The sequence below is a fragment of the Rhodamnia argentea genome, chromosome 7 (genome assembly GCF_020921035.1).
Source record: "Rhodamnia argentea isolate NSW1041297 chromosome 7, ASM2092103v1, whole genome shotgun sequence".
In the NCBI taxonomy this organism is placed as follows: domain Eukaryota; kingdom Viridiplantae; phylum Streptophyta; class Magnoliopsida; order Myrtales; family Myrtaceae; genus Rhodamnia; species Rhodamnia argentea.
Window position 1 is genome coordinate 29,438,333 of NC_063156.1, and position 17,991 is coordinate 29,456,323.

General features: G+C 40.7%; 4 protein-coding genes across 5 annotated transcripts; 1 reads left to right on the forward strand and 3 right to left on the reverse strand.

Annotated features, from left to right (window-relative positions):
• Positions 1–713: 713 nt before the first annotated feature.
• Positions 714–4,568, forward strand: LOC115749611 (beta-glucosidase 24-like). Its single transcript, XM_048282458.1, has 14 exons — positions 714–896; positions 1,215–1,291; positions 1,444–1,504; positions 1,706–1,764; positions 1,874–1,949; positions 2,074–2,151; positions 2,241–2,328; positions 2,423–2,663; positions 2,835–2,950; positions 3,269–3,484; positions 3,589–3,625; positions 3,705–3,810; positions 3,895–4,003; positions 4,260–4,568. Exons 1-14 carry the CDS (start codon positions 791–793, stop codon positions 4,432–4,434), a joined length of 1,545 nt encoding a protein of 514 aa, XP_048138415.1. The 5' UTR covers positions 714–790; the 3' UTR covers positions 4,435–4,568.
• A 401-nt stretch (positions 4,569–4,969) lies between these two features.
• On the reverse strand, positions 4,970–8,167 carry LOC115749617 (adenylate kinase 4). 2 transcript variants are annotated; one of them, XM_048282479.1, is made up of 7 exons: positions 7,902–8,167; positions 6,353–6,498; positions 6,128–6,247; positions 5,853–6,020; positions 5,557–5,646; positions 5,225–5,363; positions 4,970–5,175 (listed from the first exon to the last, which is right to left on the reverse strand). In XM_048282479.1, exons 1-6 carry the CDS (start codon positions 8,014–8,016, stop codon positions 5,262–5,264), a joined length of 741 nt encoding a protein of 246 aa, XP_048138436.1. In that variant the 5' UTR covers positions 8,017–8,167; the 3' UTR covers positions 4,970–5,175; positions 5,225–5,261. The 2 variants fall into 2 exon arrangements, with proteins under 2 accessions (XP_048138436.1, XP_030542368.1); XM_030686508.2 differs by having other exon boundaries at positions 4,970–5,363.
• A 1,144-nt stretch (positions 8,168–9,311) lies between these two features.
• On the reverse strand, positions 9,312–12,773 carry LOC115749460 (nucleolar protein 56-like). The gene is made up of 8 exons (XM_030686278.2): positions 12,465–12,773; positions 11,786–12,000; positions 11,502–11,659; positions 11,101–11,288; positions 10,769–11,021; positions 10,406–10,554; positions 10,180–10,314; positions 9,312–9,861 (listed from the first exon to the last, which is right to left on the reverse strand). The coding sequence occupies exons 1-8, from the start codon at positions 12,667–12,669 to the stop codon at positions 9,491–9,493; spliced, it is 1,674 nt and encodes a 557-aa protein (XP_030542138.1). The 5' UTR covers positions 12,670–12,773; the 3' UTR covers positions 9,312–9,490.
• A 753-nt stretch (positions 12,774–13,526) lies between these two features.
• LOC115749461 (argininosuccinate synthase, chloroplastic) lies at positions 13,527–17,580 on the reverse strand. The gene is made up of 9 exons (XM_030686279.2): positions 17,259–17,580; positions 16,922–16,977; positions 16,741–16,825; positions 16,317–16,437; positions 15,882–15,930; positions 15,555–15,737; positions 14,653–14,727; positions 14,283–14,557; positions 13,527–14,194 (listed from the first exon to the last, which is right to left on the reverse strand). Exons 1-9 carry the CDS (start codon positions 17,323–17,325, stop codon positions 13,651–13,653), a joined length of 1,455 nt encoding a protein of 484 aa, XP_030542139.1. The 5' UTR covers positions 17,326–17,580; the 3' UTR covers positions 13,527–13,650.
• Positions 17,581–17,991: the final 411 nt, after the last annotated feature.

Consider the following 17,991-nt stretch of genomic DNA (forward strand, 5'->3'; position numbering starts at 1 on the left):
CCGCTGCCTGAATCGCGAAAATTCCCCGTCAAATCCACCTTCATTTTACTTTAAAAATGTATAGCATTTGGCAAATGATTCATTTTCAGAATATAGCAGATTTTTTTTTTTTGTCGGACATAATATAGCAGATTCACGGGCCAGCAAGGTCTACAAACGATTCATTTCTCATTTCAATGTTCCATATGCATGTTTACAAGCTGAAACAAAACTATTTAGAGCCCGTTTGGTTTGATTTTTATATTTTTTTTAATTTTTTAAATCGACTTATGTGGGGTAAGCATTTTATTTTTTTGAAAAAAATTTAACACTTGAAACTTTCACAACATACAAATATTAGCAGGTCTCTAGTGTATTGGCAGGTAAACAAAAAGAAAATCCTTTTTACTTTTTACTAAATGTTAAACAAAGCTTTTTTTGGCTTTAATAATACGTAGTTTTTACATTTTTTTTTTTTTTATGTCATGCACGGGTTTCCTTCAACAAAGCTTTTGCTATGTGAGGCCCCATTTTAAGATTGAAGAAAATCTGTTAAGCCATCGATAGAATAGAATACAACGGAAGAGTTGGGTTGGGAGAGCGAGTACGAGGAATTTTTGTTAGAAGAGCCGTTTGAGACGTACGGGTGTCATTCGATTTCAAGAGTTGTCCGGGGAACGGCTTTTGCCATGTTAGGAATGTAGGTTTTGAAGTTGGCTGTTGCCCTTCTCATTCTGAGTACTGTCGATTGCTTTCTGGCGTTTAAATTCTGTACCCACCCCAATTTCTCTTTTCAAATGCTTCATTGATCATGTCATCTTCATTGCCGTCACCAACGATGACCCTTTTACTCGCATTCTACGTCGTCGTTTCACTTGTTTTGATCTTGTCGGTGTCATCGACAGAGGGGGCCGATGGTTGGTTTCCTTTGAATCTCTCTTTTTCTCTTTTCTTTACATATCAGGTACATAAATTTAGAGGATAATCTCTGAGTAGATTTTCTGCACCTAACATGCATGGCTTACTTTGATGATTGGCCCAAACGCATGCATACGTTGATTAATCACAATACAGGAGCAAGAATGCTCTAAAACGTCCTTGTTCTGTACTTAATCATTTTGGAAACAGCTTGATCTTTCCTCCTCTTTTTTTTCTTGTGAAAATATAATATTATAACCAGCAGTTCAACAATTTTCTGAATACTTTGGAGATGTTAATGTTATGTCTTTGTGCAGCGATAGATGAACCAACTGTCAAGAGGTCAGACTTCCCAAATGATTTCTTGTTTGGAGTCGCCTCTTCTGCTCAGCAGGTGAATATTTGCTTCAACCTTGAATTCACACGTCTTGAAAATATGAGTTCATGTTGATCAATCACATGATTTATTATTGCCTAAACAGCAGAACAAGTGTGGCTTTTTCGTTTTTCCTGCGTAATAAGCACCACAACTTTGTTATTACACAGATCGAAGGATCTGCAGCAGGAGGAAAGGGACCAAGCATGTGGGACTATTATGCTACTCGAGGTTCGTTTGTTCGTTCGCTCGTTGGTTCTCTCTTTCTTTTTTTCTTTTATTATGACAACTTTTTATTCTACCTTCACTATATTTCTATACGCCTTACAATTTGATTGTCCAACAATATCTAAAGAGCTTTTTGATTGTAGCTAAGAACACCATCTTCTTTTAGTTTTTTCTCATCTTGTTCCCTGAATTTCACAAATCCAGCCAGGATCCAAGATGGGAGTAATGCATCGGTTGCTATAGACTCGTATAATCGTTACAAGGTGAGTGGAGTTCCATCTTTTTTTCAACCATAGACAACAACACAGTTCTTTGTAGAACCTGAGACAAATCAGTCTTCTGTATATGACAAATTTATCATCGTGAGTACAGGAAGATGTAAGAATCTTGAAGGAACTCGGGGTAAACACATACCGATTCTCCATCTCCTGGAGCAGAATCCTTCCTGGTAAGTACCGTACTGGAATCATTTGCTCTTCCAACTGTCTGTTTATTACATGTAAAGATATGAAGTATTAGCCGATGAAGAGATTCTAATGCTGGTCGGCTTGCCACTCTGAATTCCAATGCAGAAGGAACGGTCAGTGGTGGAATAAACCAACAGGGTATTGATTACTACAACAATTTGATAGATAAATTGGTAGCATCTGGTAAGACAATGACAACGACACCAACACCGAGAGATACTGCTGTATTGGGAAGAAGTTTTGTCCTTATCTTACTCTGTGATCACTTGCAGGCATCAAACCTTTTGTCACATTGATGCACAATGACCTACCTCAAGCCTTGCAGGCAAAGTATGGCGGATTCTTGAACCGTTCCATAGTGTAAGCACGAGCTCCTCTGTAGATTAAATGGTTTGAGGACTAGTTCTTGACAGTTAAGCACAAGTTTAAGTTTGTTGCTTCCTTGGATATGCAGGAACGATTTTAGGGACTACTGCGAGATTTGCTTCAAGACATATGGAGATCGGGTAAAGAACTGGATTACCATAAATGAGCCACTAGTTACAGCGGTCTTTGGGCACGACCTTGGATTTGCTGCACCGGGTCGGTGTACACATTGTCCCGCCGGTAACTCTTCCACAGAGCCTTACATCGTGACCCACAATCATCTGCTTGCACATGCAACTGCTGTTAGGCTCTACAGAGAAAAATTTGAGGTGAGGCGACACGCAATTTTAGGTCCCATATGCATGCCATTAACCACCACTTCAAGTTAGTGCAGTTTTTTTGCCTAAATTCTGTCCGATCAACACGGTGCACAAATGTTGGACTTGTGTGCTTCTGTCCTTGCAGAAATGTACTTACCCGATGGTTATATACTACTGCAGGCTGACCAAAAAGGAGAAATTGGAATTACCCTCGTCGGAAAAAATTATGTGCCATACTCGGATAGCTTAGATGATAAAGCTGCAACAGAAAGAGCTCTGGAATTTGCTATGGGTTGGTGAGTGCATTCTCCATCTGCACACGCAGATGCGATCAGATTTCTATGCCTTCTTATGGAGCTACGACACAAGAGATTTCGGATGTCTATATTCGAACTTTTACGAGTGCATATTCTTGGTTATAAGACATCGTCTCAGTTACCTATCTAGTCATGGTTTTTACGTCAAGTACCAAATTCATCTTATGGCATTTAAATGGCATATTTCAGAGATGTTACGACTCACTCATCAAAGGGCACTAAATTTTGTGCTAGTTCATTCCCCATTCAATAGTTCATTTTCGGAGAAGCTCGACAAAAAGTCTTATTTTTTGACAGGTTCATTGATCCGTTGGTGAATGGAGACTATCCAAGCACAATGAGAAGCTTGGTGAAAGACAGATTACCCACTTTCACTGCACAGGAGAAGAAGTTGATGAAGGGGTCTTTCGACTTCATTGGTATCAATTACTATACGGCAATCTATGCTCAAAACATTCCAGAAGATGAACGCAAAGTGCCAACTAGCTACTCTGATGACTCGTTCGTGAAGGGAACAGGTAACGACAAGCCATATCTTCACCATGCCAAGATCATGAAAGATGTATTGAGACAATTAGGAATGGTAATCGATTATTTTTTACCCACTTCTCTGTTTTTTCAGTAACCAGGGACGACATACCAATTGGTCTAAAGGTACTTGTGCTTTTACAACCTCATTGCAGCAGATGACAATTGAACCTTATTACCACAATAAACGGATCTTCATTTTCAGGCTGAAGGGATCGAGTGGATATATAGGTATCCAGACGGTCTGGTGCAAATTTTGGACTATATAAAACGGAAGTACCAAAACCCAAAGATTTACATTACTGAGAACGGTAGGAGTCGCTTTTCTAATGATATATTTGGACCTCCCATATCGAAGGAACATACTTTACTAAGGGACAGACGTTTTATTACAGGTGTTACTGAAGCAAATGTAGAGGGCCGTCCACTGGCCGATGCGCTGAACGATCCTCACAGGATTGATTGCTTGAAGCAGCATCTCGCACGTCTCCTTAAAGCGATGAAGTAAGTCCTCCATTCCATCACATTTGCCAATCGTCACTACTTGGTTATGTGCCATGGCAAAGCAGCATCTTCTTAACAGTGTGTTGGATTATTTGCATTCACACCAAGTTCTCGTTAATTCGTGATTGCATTTGTGTGGAGAACCATGGCTTGATCAATTTTTACGAGGACGACTAGTTTAAACTCTTAATGTTGGCTCTGCCCGAAGCTGACGCCCAGCAACAACTTCTTAAACTGATCATTTTGGGCGATGCAGGAACGGAGTGAATGTGCAAGGATACATGCACTGGTCACTCGCAGACAACTGGGAATGGGCCTCGGGCTTCGTACCAAGGTTTGGGCTCTACTACACTGACTATAAGGACAACCTCAAACGCATTCCTAAAGCATCTGCCAGATGGTACAAGGCTTTTCTCCAAGATGACCAATGAGGACGAGGAGCACTAACCAGGTGCTCTCAACTGTTGTTCTGAAGATTCTGTTTCATCTTGTTGTGATATCGTGAGACATTCCACTGTTTATTAGAGATATTTCCTTGAAGAGTTCCAATATTCCACCATTGTCACTGTAACTGATTGCCCACATTTAGTCTGAATGTATTATGTGGCATTGGGGCTGCACAGAGAGATGATCTTTCAGGGAATTTGCTGCAATTTTAGACAACTCGGTGCAAATTGATCATCATTTCATTCCAGGAGATGACCCCAAAAGTCTCAGAATAAATATGGATGCTTCGTATTCAATAGTTTGGCAGGTATAGATTCAGATAACAAGCTAGACCACCATCAGCTAATATATTCATCTCAAAGCCAACAGTGCTATTTTGTAAAAGAGGGTCTCCAGGATTCAAAAAGCTCTCAGTTGATTCATTAGACAAACTCGTGACTCTCCCTATGTTTCATCCATAACCTATCCCACTGAATATAAGTAATTCATATTGCACAAACCAGGAAAAGACTGAAAAACGGGAGAGTTCATGAAGTATGGAGTCTACAATATTCTGAGGGAAGGCATAATCAAGGGACTACTTCATTGTCATCAGTGCTTATCTAATCTGGCATTTCCAGCAGAAAAGACCAAAGACGATCAATTCTGTACTCAACTTTACTTTAGGACGATAAGAAAAATCCCTCAACAATTTGACAACAGCCGCCACATTCAATGATACAACAATGTAATAGAAACTCAAGGGTTCTGATATCTACCCTGTAAAATTCAGCATAATTGTTGGATTTTCAGGTAGGAGCACCATTTTTTTTCAAGAAGACAAAACCTTCTCAACCTCGGCCGTCACATCCTTAGGAGGTTTTTCAGCATGAAGATTTGCAAGTATTCCCTTTTTGGAGTAGTAATCAATCACCTGGATCCAAAGTGCACCAACCAATCAGATAAGCTACCTTAACTAAAACAGCCATATGGCTGGCTTCAAACAGGCAGGAAGAAAAGGGGGGAAAGCAACAGATGAGAGCTTGTGAAATGGATTTAATTATTATTTGTCCAACGTCTAACACATGAAATTGAAGAAGGCACTAAAAGGAAAAAGTATAGGGTACCGGTTCAGTTTGATTATGGAAAGCCTCAAGTCGAGATTTGAGGACAGCTGCAGTATCATCCTTGCGCTGAATCAAAGGTTCGCCGGTAACCTTCAACAGAATAAACAAGTAGTGAGATACAGGCGGAGTTAAAAACAGATCAACTTTTAACTTGAAACAATCTAATAATTGAAGCAAAACAACTGATGAAGGAAAAGACCCTCTCTTTTAGTACAGTAGATCATCCTGTACAGGAATTTATGGGTTCCTAAACCTTTTAAACCGAGGAAAGAAAATTGAGCATCCAAAATGCTTACATCATCAACCCCTGGAACCTTGGGAGGAGCAAATTTTGTATGGTAGGTCCTGCCACTCGAAGGATGTATCCACCGACCAGTTATCCTCTCCTCCAAGATTGCATCGTTAATTGCAAAATTCAAAACTTTATCAATTTTGGCACCTTGCTTTTCTAGCATCTCATCAAGCTGTCGCAAGGGAAAAAAAAATAGAGCAGCCTGTGAGAAAAATGGGACTAAATAGGGAGTTGTACAAAAGAAAACATATTTGATAACCCAAAGAACTAATAGAAAACCTTCTGCGCTTGCACTACGGTTCGTGGAAATCCATCAAGAATGAAACCTTTTCGGCATGAAGGCTTTTTCATTGCTTCATCTATAATGCTAACAACCAAGTCATCAGAAACGAGTTCTCCCTGGAAAGCAGTTTTGCACACCAGATAACTTGCTGTAAGACATTATCGAAACAAAAAAGAGGACTCCAAGTGGAGAGGCCAAAAATAATGTAGAAGAAGTCTTACCTTGTCCATAGCTTCTTTGGCTTTGAGACCAAGAGGGGTCTTTGCAGCAACAGCAGCTCTTAACATATCACCAGTAGCCAAGTGGCACAAGCAGTATTCATCCTTGATGATAGGTGATTGGGTACCTTTTCCAGATCCTGGAGGTCCTGCATTTTCACAAGAAACCATATGCCAAAGCTCATCCATATTAATACGTCGACAATTGCTTGCATATTGACAACCTTTAAAATGAGCTTCAGCACAAGTGAAACAAGAGATGCCAACGTCAAAGAAGAACAACATTTGAGATTAATAAACAAGGGCTGAACCTTAAAATTGTGCTTCAGTCCATCTTTACTTTTTCTTTTTTGTTAGCGTCTACTGGCTATCTCAATAGCGAATCTCAGAAGCTGTCGCAGAGATATATAAAGACACAGCATTATCTTTGAAAATAGAAGAGTGTACAGCGAAGTAGATGAATATACACAATACATGAAGTCCATGAATGAAGATGTGCAGCAGTACATGCGGCTTTAAAATCTCAAAAGCCCTACTATACATTCAATCAACATGACAAGAAAAGAGCAAATGTTCACTGAACACTAGGATTCAGCAGGTAACTAAGCACCAATCAACACTATCACATAATAACTAGCTCTGAAGGGCTGACTCCTAGTGAAAATCAAAATACTCGCTACCGCTAAATTGATCTTTCTGTATGTGAAGTCCAAATTTGTAGGGAAACTATAAACTTGAGGTTCCCTTTTAGATTGGTAAAAAACAATAAAAATCAAAGTTCATGTAGGTTGAGTTCAATCAAGGAGCAAGATATGCTAGAAATGGATTCCAAGCATAGGTAAAGCTTAAACACGATATTGGCTAGAGTTTTGCAGAACGGAACTGATGGAGAAAATATGGCGGAGAAAGTATTCAAGCACACCAATTTCCCAATGGCCTCTGTTTTATTTCGATAGAGAAGCAACAGCCCATGAACAATCATTCCCATGGATTGACCAAAATTTGGGACAAGTTCTCTGGACAGAATATGTATGCCAACTGCCGAGGAGAAATCACTAAAAGCCCAATCAGATGGAACCATAGTCATGAGTGCTACAAATACAGCAGCGACTTCAGCCCACAAGACAATGAAGCACGTAAATCTTTTCCTCCTTTCGGATTACCAAGTTGTACTTCAAAATAACATGAGATTGCACCCAGAGAAGACCATAACATTGAATAATCATGCAGCCGGCGACACAACGACTGTCCAGTGAAACATGCGAAACCACACGTGCACTTATCGAGTTCATTCAAAATATGCCGCTGATTGATGCTTCTTCCCTATCCTTGCATTTTCTCAGTGAGCCAACAGAGCCTCCAGTTACGAAAACCCAACCAAAACCCTCACATTCGCCTGTGACTCATGAACTTTAACGGCATTGAATTTGAGCCTTCGAACGTAAGGCAAATTCCAACAAATCAAACCTCAGTCGCGAACTGAGACGTGATCTAACAAAACAATAAGAAACGCTTGTAATGAGAGAGCGAGGCCGGGATGAAAGCGAACTACCGATGAGGATGACGCGCTTGTCGGGCTTAGTGGAGCACTTCAAACGACGGAGGAGCTCATTCATGAGATTGACGGAAGGCACATCTTCCAGATTCACCGTACTCGTGCTCGCCATTCTCGCGGTCGCTTCTCGGACGCGGGACTCGGGTTTCTCTGCGTCTCGAATGAGAAAGCACGAGCAGAGAGAGAGAGAGAGAGAGAGAGAGAGTAGTTAGAGACAATAAAGAGACATTCTTTCCTGTTATGGAGAGCCGAAGAAGAGCTAGAATAAAAAACGACAGGAATCTAAGACCCTCCCCCAAGAAGCCACCAACCATACCAAACCACGTATCAATGGAAAGCCGACCGAGTCACTTTTGGCATCTGCTTTTACTTTCTTAGAAGAAATGACATGAACGGCCCTCCAATAGGGTTTCTAGACTTTTAATTTGTTCAACGTTATTCATGAACTTCAATCCAACGTACAATAAAATTCTTAAATTTTTAATTTATTTAATGTGATCTCTAAAATTTTTTTGTATATTCAATATAATCTCAAAACAATATATTATCCTTAAACTTTGATTAATAAGAACATAATATTAAACGTTTTCTTATTTTTTTTTAGATATTAAATTAGGTGTCGAGTTACCCATCCACGCATGGTGTAGTTGGTTGAGCTTGAGCCATTCTTGCTCTCATGAAAGGTTGAGGGTTCAAATCTCCCGACCGCGTTTCGCGATTTAAGTGGGGGCCCTGGCGGTGGGTTGCTAGACCGGTCTCCCTCCGGGTATAGTCACTAGTTGGCCCTCGGGCCAGACGTCGGGTGAAGCCCGATGGAGCCGGTGGATCCTAGATTTCAAAAAAAAAAAATTAGGTGTCGAGTACCAAGACGAGGCGATCCCGAAAATGAAAGTCCATTCCCTCGTGTGCTAGAACTCCAACACTTTGGTTGAAGAAATAATGTTGCATATCGAGTCATAATTCAAGAATCATATTGAATAAATTAAAAATTTATGAATTATATTGAATATTGAATCAAAGTTCATAGATTATTTATGCCCTTTTTTTCAACTTGGATCTAACCACGGTGTTGGGAAGAAATTGGGTGTTTCGACGACAGTACGGGTCGGGCAGAAAATAGTGTTGACAGCATTGATGTTTTCCGGCATGGACAATAAGCAGGGTATAGAAAGGAACTCCACGAATCTGGGCACGTAAAAATGATGTCTTAAATGCCATTGCTGCTGCGATAAAAAAAAAAAAAAAATTTGCCTTGCTCGCTGCTCTGGATTGAGAGCTCATGCGTTGGCTTGGGAAGAGCATTCATCGTGTGCTAGGCCAACCACACCTCGGGAACTAGATAGCAAGAAGTAGAACTAGCATAGCCATAAGAAATTACGAATGCCGCAAATACCTCACATAATCACATGATTGAAAAGAAGACAAATTTCGATAACCAAGTCACTTAGATACAGAGGTTCCAACCAAAACAATTCAAAAGGCAGCCAACTTGCTAGCACTACTACGCTGCTACTACCACTTCACAGCAGGCAGTATTTATGACCGAGAATCATCCCAATCATCCCTCGAAACGCCCATTTTAAACGTCACTCATACTCGCTTTTCGACTTTTTCTTCTTTTTCTTCTTCATATCACTTGCAGCCTGCAAATCTTCACCTTCTTCAGCTTTGCTCTTCTTCTTCTTCTTCTTCTTGGTTGTCCCATCCTGGTCGGCATCAACGCCATTTGTTCCATTAGATTTCCCATCTGCTGCAACTTCCTCCAGCTCATTTTCCAATTTCCGCTTCTCCTTTTTCTTCTTCTTTTTCTCTGATTTAGGTTCCTCAGAAGCTTCTCCATTTGCAACAGGCTCAGCCATTGTCTCATCATCTTCTGCTGCAGCAGACTTCGATTTTTTTTTCTTGCTTTTTTTGGTGGAAACTTCAGAGGGCACTTCCCCAGTTTCCATCTCCACATCTACAAAAAGCAACAGGAGGCATGAGCGAGCAACTCAAAATCTGAGTTAACTTTTTTTCGGTCGTGGTGGCGCAGTCTAGAGAATCAAGAGTTACAATGCAAGGGAAAGCATTTCTCTGGATATTGACCAATTTACTTTAAAACAACTTATAACCAAAGAAATTAATCACATCTCAGATTGTGGCAAGAAAAAAGTCATTTAAGGTACAAAATGAGTTGACATAGTCTTTCGTTAGTAGATGTTTGGATTACCTTTTTTTTCTCACTTCTCATTCTTATTTAGGAAGGGGGTTGCTAATAAAAAACTCCACAAGGTACCTTTGTTTTGAGCATTCTCCAGGGCAGCTTTCATCACGTCAATATTCTTACGAGGGGCAACTCCCTTGTCATAAAAGTCAAGTCGCTCCTCCACTTGTTCACGAAGTTTCTCACCAAAAGCATTTGTTCCTCTCTCTACATATCATCATGCAAATTCATCAAAGCCTGTTGTAAAGGCATAGGGAAGTGAAACAGGAGAAAGTGCCAAAAAGATTTGGAATTTCACCAGAAAAGCAGTCAATCCTGGAAGCAATTGAACATTTGTTTGCCAGATAACGAGCCATGCGGCCCTTATTACGTGCGGATGCACGGCCAATGAAAGAAGAATGGAAAATGAGACCATACTTTGGTGTGTTTCCTCTAGTCTTCAATGCCCTGGATAAAGAGGGAAATTAGAAAATGAATCAAAATCATTATAGCAATATTTCTCTCCACCAAATCATTTTGAAGTCACAAGACCAAAAGGAGGGGAGGGAAAAGCTCCACGTGATAGCAGAGCTTCCTGCTGTTTACAACTAGATCCTATTAGAACTTGATCCCCCTCCAAATAAAAGACGGTTGGACGAAAGTCTTTAGACAACAAATGAACCTGAAGAGAGCTTTTTCTGCACCAAGTATCTGAAGGGTTGAAGAAGGGCACTTAGCCAAGTTGGTCAGACTACCCGCATGAGAAATCAAACGAGCACCGACAACTTCACCAATCAAAGATGCAAGATTGGGAGCTATGTCGTTCATCTTTGTCACAAGATAGTCATAAAGCTTCTTCCTGTATTCAGAGAGGTCCATAACCCTCTGTGCAAACTGCTGGACATTAATTAAGTCAATTGGCGACAACTCCTGTCCTGCAGGAATTATAGACAATAAGTTAATGAAAACCCCAACAAGGGCTAAGCAAGTGCAAAGCGCATATGAGGAATCTACCCATAGATGCCTTGGCAGCCTCTACAATTTCCTTCGCTTTGTCTTCATCCCCAACTATGTCCGTCAAACCAGGGATTTTGTCGTCAGACAACTTTGACCTCTCCTCTATAAACTTAGCAACTTTGGCATATAGATAATTGTCGTTAACAATCTTCACCAGTTCCGGAAAATGCCATGAATACCACTCTCTGGAAGAAGGTAATTAACAAAAAAACCCTTTCAAGAGGATGCAGGAAGTACCGCGAATATTCAAAGAAGGAAAGACTTCCCAAAAATCTTCATGTTGCGGACAACATAAAATTCATAAAATAAAAGGCCTCTTTTGCCGCCAATTGCAAACAATCAAGATGAGCAATATAAGTTAGAAAAGAATTTTCTCTACATAAATTTTAGCAACAGACCTGACTCTCATGGAGAACGAGTTGACATCCTTGTCGAGAGTGTCCAAAAGAAAAATTGCTTGTATAACCATATTGTCAACTCTGTTGACATTGAATTTAACCTTTGCCCTACTATAACTGTGCCCTAGACCAAGTTGGGCTTTTTCCAGGTCGCCATGCTACAGAGATGAAAAAGGACCCAGAAGCATTTCATCAAGAAAGGAAGACTTTACATCATTTGCCAGGAGAGACTGAAAAACACCGCAAAATCGAGCTTAGTGGAGGAAAACAGAGAAAAACCAAACCTTCAAGTCCTTGATAAATCTGTCAAAATGAAGACGGACACCACGAAGAAGCTCGAGAACAAACTCGTTACTTTGGCAGGGGATTTTCGTCTCCTCAAAGATGTGAGATCCTATCTTAGGCTCAGCAAGTCCTAAACTAAACTTGGGCTTCTTACCATCCTTGACTTTTGGTAGATTAAGCTCCAAAAAGCTCCTCAATTCATCAGTCATAAGCCCTGAGATGCAATATACAACCACGTTATATCACGACTAAATACTCAACCACTTACTATGCTACCTAGAGTTTGACATCACATCCATGATTATTTCGCCTTCTTCTACTAGCAATATGAAGAAACATGATAAGACAGGCAACAAATTCAATCGTTCAAAATAGGATTAACTGGGAACTAACAATCTGATCGATGCCCGCTATTGCATTTCTTAAGTTTAGCTCAGCTGACAAACCACCTGGCTGATAATACAAACCAATATCGAGATTTTCTATGAAGAAAAGTTTTTCTAATGTACCAATCAAGAACAGAAACAAACCAAAAAACGGCCCGTCGAAGAAGGGCAAACATATCAAACAAGAGTCCGAGAGCTAAGCGAGGAACCCAAACTCCCTGCATACGAACGAACGTAGACATGCACTGCAAGCAAAACAAACCACATTAACTAACCATGCGAGGGCTTTTACCTTCGGATACAGAGTTGCACTGATTGAGGGCATCGAGCGCGGACTCAAAGGGGCTAAAGGCGACAAGCTTGACGACCTTGCCGAACCGATTCAAGTCGGAGACGGAGCTCCGGACGGCCTCGGTGTTCTGACCGATTTCGTCGAGGCCGTGAGCTTCAAAAAGGGAGTACCCAGAAGCGGACTCGTAGAGCAGGTAAAGCGCCATGAGCGAGGGACTCGCTCTTTCTCTCTCTCTCTCGCGGAGCTTAGCGTCGGTGGGAGGAAAATGGAGAGAGACAGAGGGAGGAAAAACTGGGACTAGGGTTTATGGTTTTTCGGGTGACCACATTGACTAGCATAAACCAGGGTATTGACGATTTTATCCCCATCAGAGATTGCTTTATTGGGCCGACCTCCGTCCTCTTGTGAATTCGGGCCCAAATTCTTTGTTGTCAAAGCCCAAATACTTCAATCTCCCTTCCTAAAATCCCTTGGCATGCGATTTATGACTTGCATGCCCCATTTTCGATGAAGTTTCTAGGATCATAGTCGAATATATGAGCTCTTCGTCGATGTTATTTCTAACGCAACCGTATTTTCAAAACTTACTTTCATTTTTAGATCGCTCCGAATATATTCTCTCTCACATAATCACGTAACGTGTTGATTTTGCATCACACATAGAAGTCCTGTTGTTTTCATACCGCAAATAATCGACAAAGTAAACCTAATTCAACGACTAAATAAGTAATATTCAAGGATCTCAACTATCATTGATTGCTCATAAAATAGTAGGGAAGAATCAATAGAAATTCAATTTATTTTGTTATTTTCCCAAGATGTTTTTTTTTTTTTTTTTTGGGGGGGGGGGGTCGCTCAAGATGTAATTAATTATATCTCGGCTTGGATGAGAGTATATTGCATTCCTAGCATCGGTTATTATGGCTTGTTTCGTCGTTGAAGTGGACATGTGTGGCGGAGAACTTTGAATGTCTTGTGCATTGAATTGATGCATCGGAGAATTAGGAAGTGGAATCCCTTCATAAACTTTGCAACCTACAAGAATGGTGAATAAAATGCACATGCACTAAATCGAAGACCATAATATCAATACTTCTTATCAAAAGGCCAAACAGGACAGAGCCTATCCAACATCACAGCCACAATAATGTGAGTCACCAGTAGCCACAAAATCCAATCAAACATCTTAGTTAAGCATCGCTCGCACCCTGATCGGAAGACCATAAAGCCGGATAAATCCAGCAGCATCGGCTTGGTTGTATATTTGGCTACTCTCAAATGATGAAATATCTTGCCTGTAAAGGCTGAAGGGGCTTTTTCGACTAGTAACCGCAACAGATCCTTTGTATAGCTTGAGGACAACAGTACCGGTCGTAGTCTCCGTGATCTTCTCCATGAAAGAGTCCATCGACTCGCGAAGAGGATCGAACCATCGCCCCGCGTACACCAACTCTGCATACTTGAGGGCCAGAGAATCCTTGAGTTGCATGGATTCCCGATCCAGGGTCAAAGTCTCTAGCTCCTGCACGGCAGTGAAAAGGATGGTCCCACCAGGAGTCTCATAGACTCCACGGCTTTTCATCCCAACTAGCCGATTTTCAACCAGGTCAATGCGACCAATACCATGCCTCCCCCCGATCTCGTTCAGCTCAGAAAGCAAAGATGCAGGAGAGAGCTTCTTGCCGTTGATGGAAATTGGGAGCCCCGACGCAATCCCAATTTCGACATACCTGTAAAATGCAGGTCATCACAATCTATTAAGTGAGTAATTCATTTTGAAGAGAGGAACATGACAGCAATTCCGATCAGGAGATTCACTCGGGTTGATTAGGAGCATCTTCAGGGTCGACAGTCATCATGTACATATCCTTCTTTGGCTCATTCGCAGGGTCTTCCAGAATATCTCCCTCATGGCTCAAGTGCCACAAGTTTCTGTCCCTGCTATAGATGGACTTCTTGGTTACAGGAACTGGCACATTATGCTTCCTAGCATACTCGATGGCATCTTCTCTCCCTGTTATGTCCCATTCCCTCCAAGGGGCCACAACATTCAGCTCAGGGTTCAAGGCAAAGAAAGTCAGCTCAAACCGAACCTATGCAAAAGATTTTAGCTTGTCATTTTATACTATAGTTGGATCTCTCTCATACACACATGCCCACAAAATTTATGTTTACTCTTAACAGAGACCTGATCATTTCCCTTTCCAGTACATCCATGAGATACAGCATCTGCTCCAACTTCTTTTGCAACATCTACCATGGCCTATTAGATAATACATGTATCAATACATAGAAAAATCTTATTAAGAAAGATTAGTTCCCGGTGGGAAGTGACTAGAAGAAAACAGTACTTAAAACAGATAATCTCCATTGAAAACTATGCCCACTTGCACATTGGTGTTGATTGGTAAATTTAGAAACAGAATTTTCATTACCTTAACATCCGAAATTAATTGCAAAAACTACAAGCAATATAGAAAAGCAATGCACCTAGACCACATATATTACCCTGTTTTTTATGCTATCAGAAATAAAGTAATCAACATGAACCATTACTCTTCTAATGAAAAGTGAAGGAACATTTGTATAAATTTTTCACAGGTTTATCAGAGTTTCTTAACAAGGAAAGTCCTGCATTCTTTCACCAACATAGTGCTAGCTCAGTAAATTTTATCTTCTTGATTACCTGTAATAGTTTAATCCTTCCATTCTTTCATAAATAGTCTTAACTTAAATAGCGCCAACATAATGAACTTGGATCTTTTGAAAAAATTTGGTAGGAACACTGTCAGTGAAGATTAAACTTATGAAGGAGTAGATGTAAACATTTTATATCCACTATAGAACTTGGAAAACTACCGAAGGGTTTTATGAAGCCTAACACAGGATTATAATAGCAAAGGATGAATCTATAAAGAGAGATAAATTACAAAATTGCAATCTGAGAAACTTACTGAACCATATGCTTGAGTGGAGCAGTGAGATACCACCACCCCCACCATGTTACTCTCAAATGCAATGAGGGGAAAGGAGATAATACATATAACAACAGCCTTTCCACCTTCTTGAAAATAGTTAAAATAACATAACCTTAGCAATGACTGGTCGGGCCATAGAGGTCCCCAACAGGTACTTCCTCTCATAGATGGCGCCGGCTCGCAGGCAAGGATATATGTAATCCTTCACAAATTCTTCCTTTAGGTCCTTTACCACCAACTGACATGCACCACTGGCCTTGGCCTTCTCTTCCAAACCTTCGAGCTCCTTCAAACCCTACAAATCAAGCACAAAAACATCAAGGTTTGAAGAAGAAACATGGGGAAAATCGATCCAAATGACAGTCATATGGAACACCAACTATTTTCTGCGGAATTATATCTTCTTTGAACTAATTCAATGATGCGTTAAGGAACATACTTGGCCAACGTCAGCAGTGAAGCATACAACCTCACAGCCATAGTTCTCCCTGCAAGTAATGTAATTCAAATTTCAAGCCGAAAGCATGCGAAAGGTACATAAAACCACGATCCTATAAAAACTCAGTAAAATTAAAATAGTGTTGAAAATGTAGATTGTGGTATCCATGAGATCTATTCCCCTATTAAATCTTGCTCAGAAAGATAGATTTCACTGCCCCCTCTCTACTCTACCCAAATCCCAGAAAAAAGAAAGGGCTAACAGGACCATCATACCTTTCTCCGCATGTCAAGAAAGCATTAGAACAAAGTCTCAGGAACATTTTGATGCAAACTGAATCTGAAAACTTATTTCTTGTAATGTGCATCATGTATTTCAGATTACTATGGATGTGAATATAGCATTCTGCATATGCTGAGAAGAAGAGAGAATTACCTCAGCCATGGAACAATAACTGAGGTATCTAAGCCCCCACTATAGGCCAGAACCACTTTCTTCAACTTCCCGCGTATACCTCCACCCTTTTCTGCATTACTTGGCAAAACTGCTTGAATTCCTGCAGTAAAGAGTCGACACCCATTAGATTGCAGAGCGAACATAAAAAGATGCAGGCCATAGGATTCTGGCAAAAAGGATTTGCAGCAAAGTCCATAATCAACACTCCTAAGCGAACTTAATTTGTTTAAACAGATTAGTAATGCTTTGGTGGAACAAACTTTCCTTGTTTTTTATACATGTTCCACACTACTAAACTGGCAGAGGATGTGAGCACATAACCAAGTATCGACTTTGTAAAAAATAAAAATCTCACCTTTATTTGCATGAACATGTCAAAAAGGCTAGGGAAAACAAAGCTCACCTTTTCTAACACGAGATTCAGCAGTGATACCGCCATGGGTCAAACCAATCGGATATCCATGGAAGCAACTCAACCGAGCACCAAACTGGGGTAAAAAAGTTAAAAAAGATCTTATCAAGCCAACAGTTTTGCTTTTGAAAACAAAGTCCATGGAATAGACTATAAATTATATGGGCCATACCTTGCGTAATTCAAATGAACTTTTCAGGCAGCTTATCTTGTCATGAATAAGTGTCGCTGGAAGTTCAATCAGACAAACATAAGGAAGAGTCAGCTAAAGCAAGAACAAATCTTGACCAAAATGCACTTCTTTCACTCTCTTTCTAAGAATCTACTCTGCTCATAGCCACACAGGCCATCTCAAAAACTTGCGTCAAGAGAGAATAAAGTACAACTAAAGCTTCGATCTTTTTGCTAAACAAATGCACGACCACAAAACAAAAGATTCGAACTTTCCCATGCAGCAAGGAAATTCAGCAACTGGGTATCCACGGAAACCGAAAAAATAAAAAGATTACCTTCGTTCGATGCACAGACCGTGGCGCTGTTGCCAGAGTAGGGCATTGTAGCGTGCCACTGAGCCATGTCCGCAAACTCTCGCCCCTTCTGAGACCACGGTCAAATAAATCGCAGAAAAGGATCGGGTGCTCCCGGGTAAGCGTTGGGAATCGAATCTTAGAACTGCAGAATTGTGTGATCGACTCCTCGAAAATATGTCGAAAAGAAGCGCCTCTCCAAACAGGAAGACTGAGAAAAGAGAAAGGAGAAAGAAAGTAAGGGGTAGCGTCGCAGTCAGTGGAGGGTTTTGAGGTTTTAGGCGGGTGCGAATTTAATATTTTTGGGCAGCTTATGAACTATTAATCCATGGCCTGTCTGAGACGGATTTTTCCCCATTTCACAGAGTCGCGACAAGTTTGGCATGTGCTCTTGAACCACTGGCACTAGGGTTCTCAGTTAATTGCCTACTTCGTATAATTTCACGTCATACTTAAGCCCAGCCGCCAGACAAGATGACAAAATTATAAGCGATATTCCACGACTTGTGAAAAATTTCCTATCAAAACTTTACCAGAGGAATTTGAGCGCACATTCGAGGGTCTTTTTTCAATTTAATTTTCAAAAAAAATATTTACAAATTTTTTTAAATATATTTATAAATTTGGGCCTCTCTTGACGGTCCAACCGCCGAGCAAGTGGGGTGGGCCTCGCCTCTCTCGCTCGGTAGTACAACTACCGACCGGGAGGGGTTTT